The sequence below is a fragment of the Atractosteus spatula genome, chromosome 16 (genome assembly GCF_055471065.1).
Source record: "Atractosteus spatula isolate fAtrSpa1 chromosome 16, fAtrSpa1.hap1, whole genome shotgun sequence".
Taxonomy (NCBI): Eukaryota; Metazoa; Chordata; class Actinopteri; order Semionotiformes; family Lepisosteidae; genus Atractosteus; species Atractosteus spatula.
This window is the reverse complement of record NC_142721.1, coordinates 6,632,194-6,652,945: the sequence shown is the minus strand read 5'-3', so window position 1 is coordinate 6,652,945 and position 20,752 is coordinate 6,632,194. Positions and strand designations below refer to the sequence as shown.

Here is a 20,752-nt window from a genome sequence, read left to right as displayed (position 1 = left end):
GTATCTCATTTTCAAAAATCAATGAAAGCATTTTAAAAATCAGGTTAAATAATAACTAACTACTAATAGTATTTTGTTAAATGGGTGAAGAATTTCTGTGTTTACACGTATGACTTAAGATATTTATACTACAGTTTCAAAATGTCATATTGCATTCACGTTCTGTTGAATAAGTTGTGACATGAGAAGACAAAACAAATCCTACAGCTGATATTCCAATTTCTGTGGTGCCTGAACTTGAACACCTTTCAGCAACGTATTGTAATGGTCTCAGTTTTTTTGTTTTCTGACATCTGATCTAGTATTATTTGCACACATTTAGGTGCTCTTGGAACACAGCATTACATACAGTATATATAGTGTAACATCCTACTTGAAAATGCAGAAACATAGGCTCTAACTACACCATATGTTACTGTAAAAGAGAAACAATTTCTTCAAAGTTAAAACAGAATTGTGTCGACTTCAACCTCCCTACTTGAGCAGCAGCAGCATTAGTGTGTGTGTGTGTGAGAGAGAGAGAGTTAGGAGTGAAGGCACTACAGCTGGAGCCTAGGGGCGAAAAGAAGAAATGAAAAGAGCATGAGAGGAGACTGGCATGAGTCCTCCAGGTCCCACCTTCAAGTCTAGATACTCCAGGTCCTTCTTCAGTTGCATGTAAGTATCATCAGCCTTAAGTAAGGAGTGAAGAAACAAATCAAATCAAAGAAAACAAAGCTGCAGAAACGGGTGTTAAGAGTGCTTTACTTCATTTCACTGTAAAACAGTAGTCAATGTTGGATTAAAAAGCCTGAAATATTATAGACCGTTAATTCAGGGCGTGTCGTGAAGAAGGTTAGATTTCTCATCTTTTGGATGAGCTTTTAGATTGATGGCACTGTTCTGTATTATAAATAGTATTATTGCATTGACATAATTCATAATTCAAGAAAAAAGCCTATTTGGAAAACCTTTAAAAACATTTAAAGTTTTCGAAAAATAAGGGACAAACTCACTAATGCCACTCTTTTTACATTAAATGACAAAAAGAAGATTATATTCATTTAAAAAAATGTTTTCCAATACTATTATATTTATTATAAAAATTAAAGGTTGAAATATTGAACAATAACTTGTGCCAGTTACGAAACAAAGTCCTACAAGGTGAAAGCATTTGAGTGTCTCTCAAAACAGAATACCTGCTTTCCTGACATGATGTGATACAGCCATGCACTGACAGACTGACTGGTTGCACTCAGTAGCTAAATAGTGAGATATCCAGGCTGATGAATATTACATTCTGAAGTGTGTATCTGTGAAGGACTGTGATATACAGTAGTCCCTCAATTGAACTGAAGGTTAATTCAATTGATGCCGTGTCCAAAACAATCAAATAAAAAGCCAAGGTAGTGTTTGCAGCTAGCCATCACAAAGGTATAAGTCACTCAAAAAGATAATTTAACATACGTTTTACTCAATTATTTCTCTTTTCAGGTTTGCATACCACCTAAAACCTTTTGTGATATATGTTATTCTTCTGTTGGAAGACAGGTAATCAAAGAATCAAAAAAGTCAATACTTTAATGCACAGCAAAGTGTATTAAATTCACTCAGACCAGCATTTGCAGAGATGCAGGAAAAAGCCTTGTTCCTTTAACTGATTAGATTAGAGTTCAAGAGGTTTAAGACGGCAGGCTTGATTCAGCAGTTTTAAGCAAACAAAAAAATAGCTGTACAAGTGCAAATTGCAAAGGGACAGGGCAGTGCAATGAATTATATACAGGTGTGTATATAATAAAGCCACAGGATAAGCTAGTCTGGAGAAGAAAATGAACTACAGTATGGTTGCTATGCCCATGCTATAGTACGAAAATCAAGTCACAGTCTAACGAACAGTCAAGGAGCACGGAACAAGCAACATCACGATGCCATCACAGATGTCACAGTAGACGAGTCAATCAAGGCCCTGACCTGGAGAGTTGACTTTGTTGGCCCATTCTGCTGCTGCAGTTGGGCTATAGTGTCATTTCGCACACTGGCCATCTTAGCCTGGTGTCTCCTCAACTGAATGAGGAGCAACGTCAGCTCCTCCAGCTGCAGCCAGTTCAAGATGCCAGAGAAGCACAGAAAGGAGATTTTATTTACATCCCAGGGAGATTGTTGTTCGGCATTTACATCCACCTCTTTCTCTTACAGTACATCTCAGCCTTTCCCCGAGGGAGAGGAAGGTGAGAACCACACACTCTCGCCTCCTGTCACACCTTGAGAGCAGAGGTGCCAGAGAGCTTGTTCGCACTGCTGCTTCACTAAGGGTGACGCATACCTAACCTGACAAGCGCTCGTGTGAATTCCAGTGCAAGCCACATCTTTTTTTTGACCTCTCACGAGTCTCCAAGGTTGCTTTTCTATAAATTGATCTGCCATGAATGCACAGTATCTCGGAATGGAATGGCATGAAAGCAGTTTTCCTCCTCCCTCAATCAACTGTCTCAACATACAGTAATTAAAAACTACTTAAAAGACACCATGTTCGTTTGCAGCTCTAAAGATGCATATCAGGGCCATTCTGAGAAAATTGTAGCAAAGGATCAGAGGTAATGTTCAGACAACCTTGTGTAAAGAAGCAAAACTGACAAGTTAGTCCAATACAAAACAATTCTATGAATAAAAAGTGCAAAATCACTTAATTCGTAACTGCTTAATTTCTTACCGTTTTCCCATGCAAACTTGGTGCGCTGACTGTATGAGTTATATATCCCATCGGTGGCATTGAGCGTCTTTCAGCGTGAGCTGTCTATGAAATGACAAAGATGAGAACAGATCACAGAATCCTGCCATGCCATCTGTTTGTTTACAAATCTCATATTTCTGTGACACAATCAATATCTTAAAAAGAAGTATCTTGTTATTTTTTAGGTTAAATAATTAAAAAAAGTTCTAAGGTTTGGAGACCACATTTCAAAGCCTCATTAGAAAATCCTGACTTCTCCACTGCGCTGGGTTTATTTATTTATCTCACCCTTATTATTAGGATGATTAGCGAAGATTTGTTCTGCTGCTTTATATTGCCAAAAGGCTTTGTTGATTTGACATTTTTACTTTACACAGGGAATTGCTAAAGCAGGACTATTGCCAAGCCTTAAAGGACACAAACAACAAGAGATTTAATTAGTTACACATAAATTATCCTCAACTTGCTTTCTTAAAATAACATTTGTTTGCTAGTAGCAAAAAACGCAACATGAGCCTATCAGATCTATTCCCATATCTGCATTTTTTGCTGCATAATAGATTTATTTAAATTTTAGATCAGAAGAAAGACAGTTGCTGACATTTAAAAAGGGCTGCTTATGGGATGGATACTTGCTCATGGCATATTTTATCGGTTCAAAATAACCTACACTTTATTGATAGTCCATGGAGGTATATGAAAATCACAAACAAGAAACTACATTATAAGAAACAGCACTTAAGAACATAAAGATAAAGGAGAGGAGGGCACTCCAAGCACAAAAATGGCCTTCATAGCTTCAAACTACCCCCTTTAAAACCTATAAATATGTATTTAACAGTGGGCATTTAGTAAAGCACTTTTAATGTCACAAATTCAGCAATGCGATTCAAAAGACCCTTTATGATAACACGACACTGTAAGCAACACACTTTACTGCGAAAACTGAAAGACACACATTCATATTTTGCACTGACTAGATAATTCAATGTTCTAGTGAAGACCTGTAATAGTTTTCAAATCTAAAAATGTAAAGTACAAGCACTTTTAAGCTCATGAAATTCTGATGATTTTAGCCACAGTTATTAATAACTGTTTTAATTCCAATGTTGGTTTTTGTCCCCATTCAGTACCCAGATGTATGAACTCGCTATACTGAGTCCACCTCCATTTACATCAGACTGGCACAGGTCACGGCCCTGAAAGGTCAGTCTATGCATCACAAGCTTCTAGGCTTGACCAGTAAAGGGCTTTTTACACAAGCTGTATGACAGGAAGGGAAGTGATTTGTCAGGTTCAGTGTTCCTCCCATGACAAAAGCTTCAAAGGCTTTGATACACAACTCTTGTGTATCTTCTCTCAAACATTTTCAGTTTCATTTTATGGGAGGCTTTCCTAATTATTCAGCCAAAGTGATCATTTTTAGCTGATACTGTACATGCTTAAGCCATCTTTTTGACTCAGAACTCCCTCTAACTTTCATAATACTGAAAAGGATGAAGGTATATTCCAGACAAATATGATCATCCAAAATGTTTTGTTTTGACAGCTGGCATCTATAAAAAGACTAATTTTCTTCAAAACTACTATTGAGATTTACCTTTTCACATAAACACAGGCATTGACCTTTTGTATTTTGTCAATGAACCAATGGCTGCCTTCAGCAAACTAATGGACCCCTGTAAAAAACTGGATATTAAAAGCTTTTGTGTCTTTTTGGCTTAGCTTGCAGTAGGGTTTCCTTCCTTTACAGGCTCAGAAAATTATTAAAACATTACCTAATCTGGTTCAAAAGGTTTTTTTTTCTTTATACTATTTTCCTTTTCCTTTAAATTGTAAAAACGGCTAACTAATTACAAGCATTTTCTTCTAAAACAGCCAATTATTTTACCGATTCAATTAATTTGAGATTCACAGAAGTGAATATATTTATTAAATTCAGTAATTTTACTGATATTTTAGTGTACATTTAACATATAAAAAACGATTTAAGCCCTGTTGTATCATTCACTTAACAGACGTCATGGCCCGTTGTGCTCCATCATCATCAACGTGTTGTCTTGACAACGTGTAGAACACAGGTCGATTTAAAAGCTCTCTCGTTCTCAGACACACAGAAAGCAAGAAACCTGGCCTGCAGCTTTCCCAGTCCTCTGAGACATCCTCCACACTCACAAACACACAGTGGATATCCTTCTCCAAACTGGATTTATGGGCACAAGTCTAAATTTGAATTCAAAGCTCTTCAATACTGTACATAACTGCATAGACTGTTTTAGGGATTAATAAAAATTTCTGGACAAAATTCCAGAATTTATTAAAACCGACTTGTTCTGAGAATCAGTAACAAAATTAGGGTGATGTGAACAACTTTTAAAGATGCTTTCGCTCCATGACCCCAGCGGGGCCCGGTACTCACCTTGGAGATGTGAGACCGTACCCTGTGGGGGGACACCGACGCGGGGATTTCCGCAGTCGGCCTCTCGTTTAGGGGCTTGACCGTCACCCGCTCTGCAGGGGTGTGCGGCCTGCGGGGCGACAGGCTCTTGGAGGGCGGCCCGGGCGGCGGGATGTCAGAGGGCGAGGGCGGCACCGAGATGGAGCGGGGCACCTCTAGGGTCATCCTGGGGGCCCCGGAGTCCGGGTAGATGGGAGCCGTGGGGCTGCCGTGCTTGAACTGCTGCCTCTGCTGCCACTCGAACAGCTGCCACACCGTGCCTTCCTTGGAGGCCAAGCGCTCCTCTGTGGACATCCGGAAGTGACTGAGCCGGTCGTGGGCATACTTGTAATCGCTGGGGAGGTTGCGGGGAGCCAGCGGGGGGCTGCCTGAGGGCTGCCTGGAGCTCTTTGGCAGGGTTTGGTAGGTCTCCCCGGCGCTGTGGCGCTGGACTGGAGGGGTCCGCCGAGGCAGCGTCTGCTCAGAGGCAGGTAGGCTGGATTGGAAGAAAAAGGGTAAAAACAGTAAGCCAACTGCGCCCTCGAGTTTCACGCTTTATCTGACTTAAGCCAGCAGAAAACCCCCGGGTAGCAACGGCTGATCATTTATAGTACATTTTCCTTTCTTTTCTTTTAGTTAGGCCAAGAGCAAGTGGTAAAACATGAATGCCTAATGCTTTACTAAAGCGTTTTATCAGACACCAGCTACAGGAAATTCAAATCTGGGTCCCAAACACAGGGGCTCATCCTGCTCGGGGACGACAGCTCACAGGTCAGCGTCTGTAAATGGGAGTTTTACGTTTACCTAAACCATTCCTCAGAACACCCTGTGAATACTGAGGCTTACTGATACTTTGTTAAAATAACACCACTTAACAGAAGAAGCAGAGATTATGCTTACTAAGTTAGTGGGCCAATTCAAACAACCAAGCAATGAGATTTGATCCACATAAAAATGTGACCATGAGTAGCATAATACTCATTTTACTCAACTGAGCAATTTTTCAGCTAAGCTCCTGGTTCTTCCTCACTAGTTGGGTAAAAATGGTCAGAAACAATGGAGAGCCTTCATGCACACATTTGCAGATAATTTGTTTTTAAAAGGTCAGCAAATGTTTAAAGTGTCCGTATTTTTTCTTAGCTCATTATGTTTTTTAACATTTTTCCGTTTTTGTGGGTCTACAACTGCCTAGACATTTACTAAAGGGAATTCTGTTCAGGGTGTTTGACTCAATTAAAATGTTAATGAAATTTACAATCCCAGTTTAAGACCTGACAGAAGCTTAAAACGTATCAAACAAATACCGCTGACAAATTCTAGTACCAGGATTTGAGAACTACTGCTTTTCACTTTGTATCTCAATATTTTACTGCCACTAGAGGGTACTGTTTCTTAACATTTAACATTAGATTTTATCAAGATATGCAATACATTCATTAATTTCTGTAAATAAATTCCACTGCTACTTTACAGCACTAAATATTAATCCCCTAAATGAGCTACTTTATAAGGCATATTTCTTGTTTTCTGTGCATAGCACAACAATCTATATTAAATTAAATGAATATTAAAAGTTATTTCACAGAATTTTTGGCTTAATAGGTTTCCGTTAGTGCTTCTCAGAATTTCAGGATAAAGAAAAAGGAAATATCTTTACTACAAGATCCTTTACATGTGTTGTTATGTTCATTGTTTGGACACATACAAACTGCAAACAACAAATCACTTGAAAATAACCTGCTATAGAGCTCCAATTCAAGTGATCAAGGCTAAGGAGAGTAGCAGCAGTAGATCAGGGCAGACGTGTGGCAGACCTTCTTGCATGCACTCAAGAATTCATTGCTCGGCAAAGCACTTAGCAGTTCATGATCTCCAGGAATGTTTCAAATTACAATCCATCAGGCTTTCTATTTCCCTGTTTCTGGGCTTTCTAGAACCCCAATCAATAATTGCATCATTACACGATGAAGAAATTGAGCAGGACACTGATAATATAATATTTGGATTAATATGCATGATATCCTTTTGATTTGAAAAGCACTAAATCACCTCACCAGGGAGAAACAGGTGGGCACAGGTGATGAGGTGATTTAACCAAAAAACAAATACAGAAAGGGTGCAATCCCTGCTTAGCCAGAGGAGAACACTTATGTCAAAAGAATGCTGGAAAAGCTGCTGGAAAAAGTCAATGCACTGAAGGTTGCAGAGGAACCCAGTTCTCTCTTGTACTGAATCAAGGATTATTGTAACAATATACAATATACACCTGCGTTGGTTAATTTCCATGCATCTCATTTGTATTGCACCTTTGTCTCTCATTCTTGCATCACAGCACACCGTGGATTACTTACAACAGGTCCAACACACTGTGACATTTATAGTAGACACCCTGATGATCAATCCTGTTGACGAATGTTAATCATCTTAAAGGAATCTACCCAGGTCATGTCTGTTCAATAAAACGTCAGTACACCTACTACAAAGTCATTTTCCCCGATAATTTCCTTTTTGATTTTGTTACTGAAGCTTAGTATATTTTGGAGGATACCAACAGCTAAGGAACGGAGACCAGGAAGTCTGATGAAACGGTGTGCAAGAATACTGAGAAAGGACAGAGGCTGACAGTGTCAGAAAGTGTTAATATCAATAGTTATCTTTGCTAAATGTTGAAAAGAAAGCACAGTTATGGAGTATGCACTAACCTCTTGGGGTCTCCTTTCTGTAGTTTCACCCAGTGCTCCACCTGGGCGAGGTTGCTCTTTCTCTGAACCTGCTTTTCTGTGTTTGTCCGCGGGACAAAGCCCCTCTTGTAGACAGTGTTGCCGTTCTGCTCTGGCATTACTGAAGCAGAGGCCAGTCCGTTCCTCTGGACAGGCTGCGCACGAGAACAACCGGCCGGTTCAGGTAACAAGCCATCCACCTCGCCCACCGTGGCTGGGGACTGGACCTTACCCTTGTCCTCCAGGGTGTCCTTGCGGAAACCGTACCTCTCCTCGTCCTCACGCTCCTTGCGGATCTCCTCTCGTTTTTCAAAACCAAATGTCTCATCGGTGGGCCTCTCGGGCCTCTCTGACCCGCGCTGCCCCTCTGGCTGGGGAAAGCTCTTGCTAGAGTTGACGTGGTTGGTCTGGGGTGCTGCCTGTCGCTCTGACCTTTCCCCTTCTCTGTAATGACCAAGGGATCGCTTGTCAAACCAGGCCTACAGTTCTCATCGCATGAGCAAGCCTACTGTCAGTCACGTCCAGTCTCCGAGTTAGTCAGTACCTCAGTCGCTCATCCCAGGTGCTTTCAATCTCAATCCAACAATAAACAAGATTCTTCCCCACTGAAAATGTTTCACTCCAATCAAATATTTTTGATATTTTCCTTTTTTTATAATAGGTTTTCAATATAATTGGAAGTATTAACCTGCCAATTCAGCGTGGTTTTCAAAATGGTGAGATCAATAATTATGAAGACCAAAAACACAAAATGACCTTACTAGACTAAGATAACACATCTTTCCAACTGTGTATCTTTTTTAATTACAGTGGATTGATCAAAATATTCACAAGAGGTTCTTAATTTTTCAGTGAACAGAATTGTTTTAAGTAGGTTGTCAACACCAGCAACTATATCAACCTGTATCAACCCACTGAAGCTCAGCAGGTGTGAGCCTGGCCAGTACCTGGATGTGAGGCCTCCTGGGAAAGATAAGGCTACTGCTGGAGAGGTGTTAGTTGAACCAGTAGGAGGTGCTCACCCTGTGGTCTGTGTGGGTCCTAATGCCCCAATGTAGTGATGGGGACACTATACTGTAAAAAAGACGCCATCCTTCAGATGAGATATAAAACCAAGGTCCTGACTCTCTGTGGTCATTAAAAATCCCAGGCAGTTTTTCAAAAAGAGTAGTGGTGTTAATATTCTCTTCACATGGCTGAATAGAAAACAATTAAAACTGAAAAATCCTTCAATAATTCTGAATAAAAAGTCTGTAAAATTAACCTAGATATTTTCATTTAGTAAAAGTGAAATTCAAAGATACTGTACGAATGGCATGAGTAATTCTAATAAATGACAACAGATCAAAATGAGCTCTCTCCATTTTTATTTTCACGTTATTATTGAGACTTCTATTATACTGGGAATATCCTGATTTCTCCTATACCTGAGCCAAAATGATTAAGTGCCTTTTCCTAACAAACCTTTTGGCACACTGGGTATCTCAAGATCTGTATAGTGGAGCATGATCAATTACTCTTAAATAATTTATGAGGTCATTACTCATTAAAATTCCATTCTACCCAAGGAGTAATTTCAGAAATAATCTGACCTGGCATTCCAATATTCATCCATAAATTACAGATGTTTACTTTCAACATTTCATTTTGAGATGACGCCCATCATGAATACAGTATACTTGATTTACAGTTTATGCCCCAAGAATTTAATCATGGAGCACCAAAGATAGAAATCTGCTTTGAAGGGCACAGATAATAAAAAACATAACAATCTTTCACAAACAGTTACAAATGCAACGCAACAGCTGTTAAGATATTTGACCTTCATATTGAAGGATTCTTCCTCCTTAATCTTCAATCAACACGTGAGCCCCTCTGGCTCTAATCTTTGAGGTGAATCTCAGTGTCTAATGTCGGCATCACACTACAGGACTTTTCCTAGCATTTGCAGTCGTAGCCTTCATTTACATAATCGTAAGAAAATCACAGCGAGTTGTAGAGAGTCACAGCGCGTGCCTGTTACCGTCAGTTGTGTAGTGTAACACCCCCAGCGACTCAGTCATAGCGCTCTTAACAGCCCCATACGAATCTCTGCGACTCACTACGATAAAGTCAGACAGGTTTGATTTTCTCATAGTGAGTCGCAGTGAGTGGTAGGGGTGGGCTTTTGTGTCTGCGACAGTCAACAGCTAATGAGCGCTCAACTGGAAGTACAATACATACAGTGCGGCTGCAAGAAAAGGAGAAAAGCGAGTGTTTTGGACTGTGCAAACGGAGGAGAGGATTGTCGAACCTTGGAGCCAGCAAAGATGTCTGTTTGATGTTTCCTGTTTGTCTACTTTCGTAAACAAACTTTATTCCGGTGTGTTCCACACTGATTGGCTGCCAAAATGAGGCAACATCGCGGTACAATACGAGTTTTGGAACAGTGATGAAAAAGTTGTGAGGGAATCGTGTAGTTACCCCCCCCAGTCGTATAGGACAGAAAAGGCAGTGAGATTCAGCAACTGCAGTCGTTAAATTTGACATGCTCTCCAATTAGAAGTCGTGTCGAGTCCCGTAGTGGGACTTAAAGAGGACACGGTCGACCTCTTTAATTACATATAAAACAGTGTGTGCCCACTTTTCTCCTTCCTTTCTTAACATAAATGTGAAAACAAATGTTAATGCTTTTTAATATTTTCCTGTTTAGACCCAAACAGCTACATCTGTGTCAGGTCTCCTAAAAGGAATCGTCACAACCTAAACACATCCTGAGTCACCCACCAAGGTAAAAAGCAAATGAGAACTGAACTAAAGTACATCTACAAGGCAGGTGCTGCAGAAGTCCCACTGAGCACTGTGATTAATTAAAAACCTTACTCTATTTCTATTTCTGTCTGGGTTCAGGTCTCAGTAATTAGAGCTCACTGTGGTGCTAGATGGTGTGCTAATTTAAAGGAAACAAGAACAGACATTTTCCTGGGAAACCGCTAGATGGTGCACATTAATTAAGAAACAATATACTATACTATGAGGTAGCTCCTCATCCTGCTGAATAATGCACATCCAGACAAACAATACACGTTACTTCTTCAGATGTCTGATGTATTTTAAGCCTTTCCTAGATCCTATCTCATTCAATCTGTTCCAGACCAGTCTAGATTCTGAGAAATATCACATAGTGGGCTGAAAACAAACCACAAATCACAATTAAAACAGAGAAATGGAGAGTAAATGGAGTTTGACCAAGGTACAAAGCTGACAATGGTTACGCATTTCAACATTTGTAAATTCTGATTTGCTAAATGCTTTGCTTAACTACCCATTTTAGCACTGTTGCTTTTCTATTTTCTTCAGCTTCCCACTAGGCGAAGGGTTGTGCTAACCAAATAAAGTGTAATGCCAGCCCTTCTCCCAAAAAAACTCAACTCCTTTCTTGTCTTTTGCCATAGCTTTACTGCATCGTTTTGTAGCACAGAATCTGAGAAACTGGAGTCAGTTCACAGCTAAATAACCCATGTAGCCACACCGCAGTCTGCTGCAGTGATCAGATTTCCTGACAATGCAGTGCCTTGGCCAGAAAAGCGCTGGACCTGCATTGTAAAGCTGGTGCTCATGCAGCTATTTCAGACATCTACAGCAATTAGTTTGTATCGATTCATTCTAAAGCAATCTGGTTAAGCATGAAATCAGATAATATTTCTGCTGCATGTAGACTAGCAAATAATACCAAGATACAGTATACACAATAATAAATAGGTGACGTCATTAGAATAAGAATGTAAGGTTCTGAACTTGCAGGTTTCAAATATTTTATTTACAGTGTAAGGATGTTCCACTAGATGGCACTGCACAGCTTATCTTAAAAAGTATGGGAAAAAAAAAGAAGAGAGAGAGAGAAAGGGTACATGGTGACGAGTACTGTAAATCACACACACTGAAGCCAATCAAGTTTCTGAGATGCATGATGAATTAAAACAGTTTTATGTTGTAGATACTGTAGCTGCAATGGTTGGCCTTTCACTACTCCTGTTGGTCCACTCCTAACTTCATCACACTCAAATCACACAAATTAAAACTGAAGTTTATCCTTTCAGTAAAAAGCATCTTTTTTTCAATAATTTCTCAACTTATTTTATTATCCTTTAACATTTTGTCAATCTCTTAAATCAGTTTCACTCCCTTACATATCTCAATTTTTGCTTATGCAAGAGAGGAGGTTACTAGAGCAGAAAATTAGCATGAAAGTGTGTGGAGGTTTGTAAGGATAGGGTCAGGAAAAGACTGCAATTGGACATGTGATTGTGTTCTCAGTTCCCATTCCAGTATTTTATCCCAAAACAGATACCTTTGAAAATTCTTACATTATTATTTTCTAAAGTACAACGTATAAACTTGATTGAGCAAACAAATCATAAAAGATAAAGCCTTTAACTAACCTTTTCAACGTGTGAGTCTGCATTAGTGCCGCCTGGTTCATGGCTCTCATCCAGCCATTCATATCTTCCTGTGTATCTGCACTGAAGTAATATGTTCGCATCCCACAATGCTCTGCCTGGGAGCCAATAACAGAGTTCTTATTATAAATGTAAGAACGCATTCCTGTATGGGTAGCCTGCAACAAAACAGAATGACATTAGCGTAAAGTGGCAGCATTTCTTTGCTTAAAAAAATGTACACTAAAATTAATATAAAGTTAGAAGTAATGTTTAATCCTTTAATCATTCTTTTAAAGGTTTTACAAAAGCCTTCTTCCAAGCTTTGTTTTATCTTAAAACAAATTACGTAAATGCCCCCAGGTGAAATTGCTTTCTATATTTCGCTTTTTATGCAACTTACTTTATATCCTTGCTTATATATTTTAATTTTAAAAAAACAAATGCCTTTAAAACTCAGAAATTGACATGTTTTGTACTTTAAATGCCAGGTTTGATTGTTGTGTATTCATGCCATATAAAAAAGTTTAGATTTTTTGTTTATTCCCCATATTTGCATTGATTTTATCTTTACAAAGTTTTGCAGAAAACCTGCTGCTAGTATCTCTATTAAAAAAATGGCTGAGCAAGAACCCTCCTTAATTCAAACTAGTCTTATTTATAAAACAGTAAATTGTGCATTTCTGTACAAGAGTACAACATATTAATAAGTCCTACTTTACAGCTTTCTATAGCAGCTCTGAATGCTGCAAATCTACAAATTCTTATGTAATACTCTGTCCATATTTGGCACTTAGAAATCAAAACAGTCTCAAGATTTTTTGACTAAAGCTTCTTACCTCATGTCTTCATGTGTAAAGTTTGAAACAACTGGCTCTATACTGAAAAGGCATTCCCCCTTTGCCACCCCTGATCTCTCCCAACTAAGCAGCTGCAGTACAACTAATCAGACCCACTCCTGAAAGCGACAGGAAGTGACAGCCATGGTTTCATCAAAGGCCAGGTCAGCATTTTTACCGTTCTACTGATACAATAAAAGTGGAATCTAACCTCAGAATAGAAAAATTTCAATTTTTTTAAGAAAATTTACCATGACATTAATCCATGTTTAAAAAAAATAGGCAACAGAATAAGTTCTATAAATTCTATTGCTTGAACTACAGTTTTATAAAGTACAGTCTATGAACGTTTTACTAATCCAAAAAAGAGTGTAGATTGTAGATTGAACAGATGCAGATATGCAAACTACAAAACAAATGCCAATTTGTCTGTTGTCATGACAAAGGATATTTTTCATTATTTTTTAAGTACAACCCCACCTTCTCTTTATACATATGCTACTATGGATGAAAAATTAATTCTTAGTGATACTTGGATTTCCAAAATACAATGTATGTTTTGATAGCACAAAGTCGACTTAATCTTGTGCTGTGGTTCCAGCATGATCTCAACAGCTTCCCTTTGGAAACTGCTGAGCTTGACATCTAAAGCAAACACCCAGAGCCGACCAGACAGGCCAGAGAGGAAATGAATTCTGTGGAACTCTGGATGCCTTGGCTGATGTTTAAACCAGATCTTGCACCTCCAAACTAAATCTCAACACCCTACTATTCACCAATCTTGAAACATAACAGATCAGAGGAAACAAATGCATCTCTGATTGTGTAAAGGCATAATCCATTTGTTAAGGGCAGAACCTGTTATTTAGTTTCTGTGAAATAACCGGAGTGAATAAAATGCCTAACAATAGATGAACTTTTCACCTCACTGTTCTACTTTAGGGCACTTGTGATATTAGATTAGCACATTTCTGTTTTAGATGACAAAGCTACAGTATTCAGCTAAAGGAGACTGAAGCAGAGAGGTGATGGTCTAAGTTTTGCCAGCTCTGATAAGACACTGGTGCTCCTTAAGCAAGGTCAGCACTAAATGAAAAGAAAGGGAAATCTCACATTCAAAATGTTTCTGCCCTGATCTGCACATAATTAACATTACATAATCCACCAGGAGTACCGCATTAACTGTTCTCCAAATTCTACAAAGTAATTTAAAAGCAGAAACTGCAATTTGAGTTATACTTTCCCACATCCCATGCCAAAAATGAGCAACGCAGGAGTTTACCTATTGCTGGAGGGCTTTTCATTTAATGAGGGTTTCAATGCATGTTAGTTATGAGTGAACTACGAGCATAGCTTCCTACAGTAGGTGTTCCATAAATTAAAAAAAATGCATAATTTCTTTTCTTAATTTCACATGAAATATGAACAAAAAAAAACAAAGACTGTGATAAAAAAAATAAAATTACGAATCTTTACAGTGCAAAAAATAATGAAAGAAAAAGAAAATACCTATTCATGCATGGAGGTGCCTGTATTTTTCAGGAAGGCTTTCCTGGAAGAATGGGCTCTCTCCCGCAGTGCACAAGAGCAGCGGACCCAGAGGGTCAAAGGGAGGGAGCAGACCAATAGGAACAAGAGAAGGACAAAGAGTTGAGCAAACAGAGAAGAGGTTGGTTATAAGCCTGCTTGTAAACAAAGTCGGCTCTCTGTGGCTCTACTTGTGGCTCTAATGCTGCGAGTGTTAGTAAGGTGAACAACACACACAAGAGCAACACTAAGCTGGGATGACAGAAAAAACTGAACTTTGGGAATGGGAGGTAAAAACATAAGGAAAAGGGGGTGCTGGCTGGGGAAGCTCATGATTTGTTTTATTTTGCGGGGGGGGGGGGGGGGGGGAGTTGGGAGCTAAAGTATTAGTCTATTCATGCAGGTAATGAAATTCAAGATTGTAAGATTTCTTATTTCATATTTTCCCATTTTAGTAACAGAATATCGCTTGAAATCTAAATACATGCTGTCCTTGTTCTCCCTCTTTTTCAGCAAGCAGGCTGCTCAGGAAGGCATTTCCCTCTTTAAGGGATTAGGAAATAAAAACTGCTTACAGTGATTCTGCTGCCAGTTTAAGCCCATCCACTGAAAATCACGACAGACATTTAAATGTTAAACCCTTATAAACAATTTCCAGTCAAAGCAGTTCCAGCTCATAAAATGCGATTTTAAATCTAATTTCAGAAACGCTCAAGCAAAACAAACAGCTGACAACTCTGACAAGACGTAAATAATATCTTTCTATCCTGGTGAAACTTCAGAATGCATAAAAACAGTGACATCCTGAGTGCCTGCAATAAAATTCAGTTGCTTTAGAAAAGCAAAAAATGTGTATTGTACCAATGAGCTTTGGAAGCTCTAAATGTTGTGACATGTACTGTAGTTCAGGAGGGTATTATAAAAGACAGAAAATAATATTGTGTGTGGCTAATGGAAAAGTTGCAAGGAATTCAACAGAATTTAGTAAGAATCAAATGTAAGTTTTTATTATAGAAACAACGTTTTACCTCGATAAACCCTGAACCAAAGAACTCAGGACAACATAATATGTATCCAAGATTCTGCAATTACCACTTAATACTGCTCAGTTTATAATGTACAATATTTCTGTCCAAAATAAGTACAGTTTGCATCTCTACCTTTCTAAAACAGAGCTCTTCTGTCTATGTATAGCAAGCATTTGTAATCTATAAAATAATTTTGAAAATAAAGTGCCTATGACGATGTTTAATATTATGTGTTTAGTGGCACATAGTGGACAGCAACTTTGTGGAATGAAGAACTAAAACAAATCTGAACCATCACAACCAAAACCACAGCTGTTCCGGATGATGCCTCACACTGAATCAAGCACTGACACATGCATACTGGAGATTTGTTTAAAAGGCCCTGTTTTAGATATTTAAAACACAGATGGCCAAGGAAGGAAGGCTTTCAGGTAGAGTCTAATTACTAACAGACAAATTCAATGAATCTTTGACACATTCGTCTTCAAAACAGGAACATTCAGGGTAGCTATCTGATCCGCTTTCAGCATTCAACAGCGAATCTGGGGTCATCAGTGAAAATGACCCATCTGGTTCATAGCAAGTTGTTGCCTCACAGGATGTATAACTGACAGACTGACAGGCACAGGGAGAGTCCAGACTTTAATTCCCTCCATTACAGATCTGGGTAAATGTCTGAGCAGCTGCAAAAAATACGAATTTGTGCCATAGATCTCAACCAATGGCTTACACAGCACTTAGCCTGAAAACACACTTGATAATATAATGATACATTTGAGTTACAGCATTATTAAATGCTTCTTAAATTACTTTGGGGGCAGAAGAATCAGACAAAATGACCAACTGCATGTCAAGCCTAACAATTCTTATTCCTTCACTCATGATAACCTTTTTGCATAATAGAAACTTCAAGACATGGGTATACAGAAAGCGCCACCTTATGTTATAGCAACCAAAGCTTAGCTGTCCAGGAATTAGCCAGTCAAAGCCAAGCAATTACTGCAAAATTAATTAAACTGCAGCCATCTGTCCGATGAAACAAAGAAAAAAATGCATAATTTCTAAACAGCAAAAATACACTTATCATCTGGTATAATCATTTATACATTAAAAAGAATAATGTTCTGAAGACCACTTAAAACAATCGATTTAGCTAGTTTTCGAGTATGATCAAAAGGCAGAAAATGTATCTACAGTCAGAGCTTTACATTTTTTACAAAACAAAAAGTTGCACCATATGAATGGAAGTACTTCTGATGGGTTTCCCAAATACACAACAAAATAATTGTGCACAAAGAAGGAAAAACATGTTTGTCATTCTTTGAAATTCACTTTTAAGTTGTGCATTTCTATTAATCCAGCACCTCTAAATCCATTTCCAGCTGTTCTTACAATATAAACAATAAATCACATTTACAACACAGGAATCCATGTCAGTCTAGAAAAGAGACAAAGACAATATTATTGTCATAAAAGGGTCAATTTAAGTACCTCAAACGTATTTAAAGGGTAAATGTTTTTGGAGCAATATTAACTAACAGCTTTGTATATATATCATTTAAAGAGCTTTTTGCTTTTTTTATTCAGGCAAATTCGATTTCATGTTCAATAGCCCTTCTCTTTGTTGTGGACACTAATGGTCTAATGGAGTTGAGGTGAAAGTGAGGACCACTTAATGATACATCTAATTGTAAAGTGACACTTCAGCTGGAAACACAATTGGAATTCTGTCAGAATTGTGGTTCCACTGTCCTGTTCAATCCATTAATTGTGACAATGATAAATACAGCACCGTGACACTTCACATATAGCACAGACAGTCAACACACTGCAGAAAGAAACTGGATGTTTTAAGTCGGTGCACATGTAGCCTTTTTTCCCCAAACACAGTCAATACATTATGAACTAGAACAGCCAGTCTGTATTTCAGAGCTGAAAAAAATCAAAAGCAAATCTCAATTATTTGTGATGAGTCTGGATGTTGAAGCTCCGGTGAAGGTGAACATCAGGTGGCATCAGGTGGCCAGCTCCACCAATTTCAGACCAGTTAGGGTTGCCAAAATCCAATTGCCCAAATGAGGAACAAGAGTTGAATCATGTTGTACACATCAAAAACCAGGAGCCTGAGTAGCAGTGCTGTTGGTGCTTTAACCACATTCAATGTAAACTACTTACAACTTTGACCACTCCTCTGTGAATTGCTATAACCATTGAACATATTTCTTCATGGATTCTCAAGCTTGTTAACAGTTCTTCTCGTGATAAACACCATTAAATCCAATATGGAGGGGGGTAGTTATCTTTATCTCCCCAATATTAAACTTGGCACAATTAAGTACAGGCAATTCTCGATTTACATGGCAGATCCATTCCTGAAAAACGCTGCGTAAATCAAAAACTCATAGTTGAAAACGAATTCCCCACACGAAAACATGTAAATAACTCCCAAATAAAAAGTCACATTTATATAAGATACTTGTATAATTGCATTAAAAGTAATTTTAAACTAAATGTTTGTTCAAGTTTAACAATTTCATGACTGTTGTTAGTGGTGGTCAGGATCTAGTAGTGATCTAGAAATACAAGAGTCACATGTCCAATCGTGCATCTGGAACGCACAACGATCTTTGGTCTATTAAGTCTCAGTGAGCCTTTTAAATGACATATTTCAAAGTCTCATAAGTTACATTTAAAACATATAACCTTGCTTAGGATTTTAGATTTATTTTGGGATGGAATAACCAAAGCAGACTGGCCAGCTGTTTGTGTGTCCCTCAAATTATACTATTCATCCCCCAGTAAATATTATCACAAACACTCCATCCAGTTGCATGTTTCTGACTATAGCCAAGCATGTTAAAGCGAGAACTAATCTGTTCTAAACTAAGATTTTTGAGGTGTGTTAAATTAAAAACAAAGTAAGAGCCTGTAAATCGAGAAATACCCATACTGTTAAATCTTTTTCACTCTGCAAGGCTGTCTCCTAAAACCAGCAAGGCTAGGTCAACACTTGATTGGAGTACTCAGAGAAATTCTACCATAACAGAAATGTTTTACGTGAATTTTAGACATAAATCGTTCCTAGGGGTTAAAAAAACACACGCAGAGCATATTAAGAACCATACCTTGAATGCATATTTGCGGCTGATATGGTCTTCCGGTTCCACTGGAGAAACCACGTAGCTGGGCAAAGGAATGCTACCAAGAACAGCTTCTTCTCTACTGTCTGCGTGCAATAAAAAATGATGTATCATCCCCCCCAAATCATTTATCCCAAATCAGCCTCCCAGTGAAGCAGTGATATCTCAGCACAGTCAGGGGGTTTCACATAACAAAATAAATCACTTTTTTTGCTTGGGCATTGTGTGCACATGCCAGAGGGGTAGATTAAAGTGTAATTGGTTAAAAATAATTCAAGGTTCTTTCAAGGGGACATTCCACAGATGGTGCCAGCACTTTTATCTCTGTGCTGGGGTTAGAAGAGCACAATGGCAGCCAGAAGAGCTGAACAGTGAAAACGCAATCGCCCCTTCACTTAATACTGCACTCTGTAACACACTTCAAACTGTGGCATGTCATTAAAGTCCTCACATACCATCTCCGTGAGGTAATAAAGGCTGTCAGGTAGGGACCTTCAGATGGAGTCATTTACACTACTTGTGGGAAAGCAGGTTAATCACAGTCAGGGACTAATTAGGATATCTAATATTACAGCAGCTCTAATGTACATGTTACTTTATTTTTTTGCTTTCTGTGGTACATAAATCCTTATTGAAAACCACATACTGTAGCATTCAAAAGCATATATTTCAGCAGCCTGAAGACATTTAAACAATAACATCATTTAAATCACTAATGATCATATCTACTTAATAATATGTGCATTTTGGTCATATGAAAAAGATTTCATTTTACTTAGTAACCCCAAGAAGAAGAAACTCATTGAATAAACCAAACTGGAAGAATGTACTTCAGTGCACTTCACCTTAGCTATAACTTAATAGGAAGAATTGATGTTCAGAAATACAGACAAGATATAATGTACAAACAAGATAGCTTAGCAAAATCTGAAAAAATATCACACTAAATACATCAGTAATTAACATTTTTACATAATGGATGCTGAAATTACCCATAATTCCTTCACTCATCAGTAAAATCAATTTTGACTCTCACAAAATAAACTTCAATAAAGGCACTGTGCCACTCACCTTTATAATAAAACAAGCAGTAATCAGCCAACACAAACCATTTTCGTTTCCATAGCCTCATTCCAGAGCTGTCCTGTAAGTAGAAACAACAACAGCTTTTTAATTACAACCATTAGCCTGGGAATAGCGATTTCTGTAAGGAGAGAAAATTAAAAATCAGACACCCAACAGGTCGCTACAACCCCCCCCCCCCAACTATAATTGAACTTGCCAATTTTCATTTTTTTATTTTACTGGGGACATCTTTATATTGGAGGCCCAGCTGGGAATTTATTATTAAGCTTGCTTCCATTATTCAAATTTCATTAGTGCTCTGCAGTGTTGTACACAGTACTATGTAAACAATCATTTGTACATGTTGAATTACTGAAGTCTCTGCATGCCATACTGTAAAATGTATAAGCCTCGTTGATTAAAAATAAGAACTGTCAGAGTTAATGCTATACGAGCCATTTAAATGCAAGAATAAGACATAAGAATAAAGTCTTAGGACAACTAAAATCAGGTGGCTGTACTATAAAAATAAAAAAGCCTCTGCTTCTTCTCAGTCAAAACAGAAAACTGATGTGGAAATATTTTTCAGGATTCAGTTACATCTAATTAAAGGTGACCAAAAAAGGGCAGGCCTTTTTTATTTGAAAAATGTGAACCAAGACAAGATAATTCTTACTTATGAGGTCAGTAGATGTACATAGATATCTTCGGAGGTCTAAGCAGAGCACTGTGCGTCTGTGTGCATTGACTACAAAGGCTCACACCTGAAGAAAGCTGTGAAACACTGTGCTTTTTCTTTTGTCTTTTCAGTCTTTGTGGTTTACAGCTAATACACACAATGCTGCTGGCAGAAAATCTCTGCCTGCCC

At 38.3% G+C, this 20,752-nt stretch overlaps 1 protein-coding gene across 22 annotated transcripts in view; it reads right to left on the bottom strand.

Moving 5' to 3' along the window:
• plekha7b (pleckstrin homology domain containing A7b) overlaps nucleotides 1-20,752 on the bottom strand; it is a 125,941-nt gene that overhangs the window by 26,434 nt on the left and 78,755 nt on the right. For 8 of the 22 annotated variants that reach the window (XM_088934623.1, XM_088934624.1, XM_088934626.1 and 5 more), the window contains 8 exons: nucleotides 19,891-19,963; nucleotides 18,805-18,905; nucleotides 12,289-12,464; nucleotides 7,850-8,311; nucleotides 5,130-5,643; nucleotides 2,690-2,773; nucleotides 1,951-2,073; nucleotides 619-672 (listed from right to left, as the gene is read on the bottom strand). In XM_088934623.1, the coding sequence (XP_088790749.1) occupies nucleotides 619-672; nucleotides 1,951-2,073; nucleotides 2,690-2,773; nucleotides 5,130-5,643; nucleotides 7,850-8,311; nucleotides 12,289-12,464; nucleotides 18,805-18,905; nucleotides 19,891-19,963 (1,587 nt within the window). Of the gene's footprint in view, nucleotides 1-618; nucleotides 673-1,950; nucleotides 2,074-2,689; nucleotides 2,774-5,129; nucleotides 5,644-7,849; nucleotides 8,312-12,288; nucleotides 12,465-14,633; nucleotides 14,746-18,804; nucleotides 18,906-19,890; nucleotides 19,964-20,752 lie in introns of those variants that run through there. The other 14 variants (XM_088934637.1, XM_088934638.1, XM_088934643.1 and 11 more) reach the window with 7 other exon arrangements.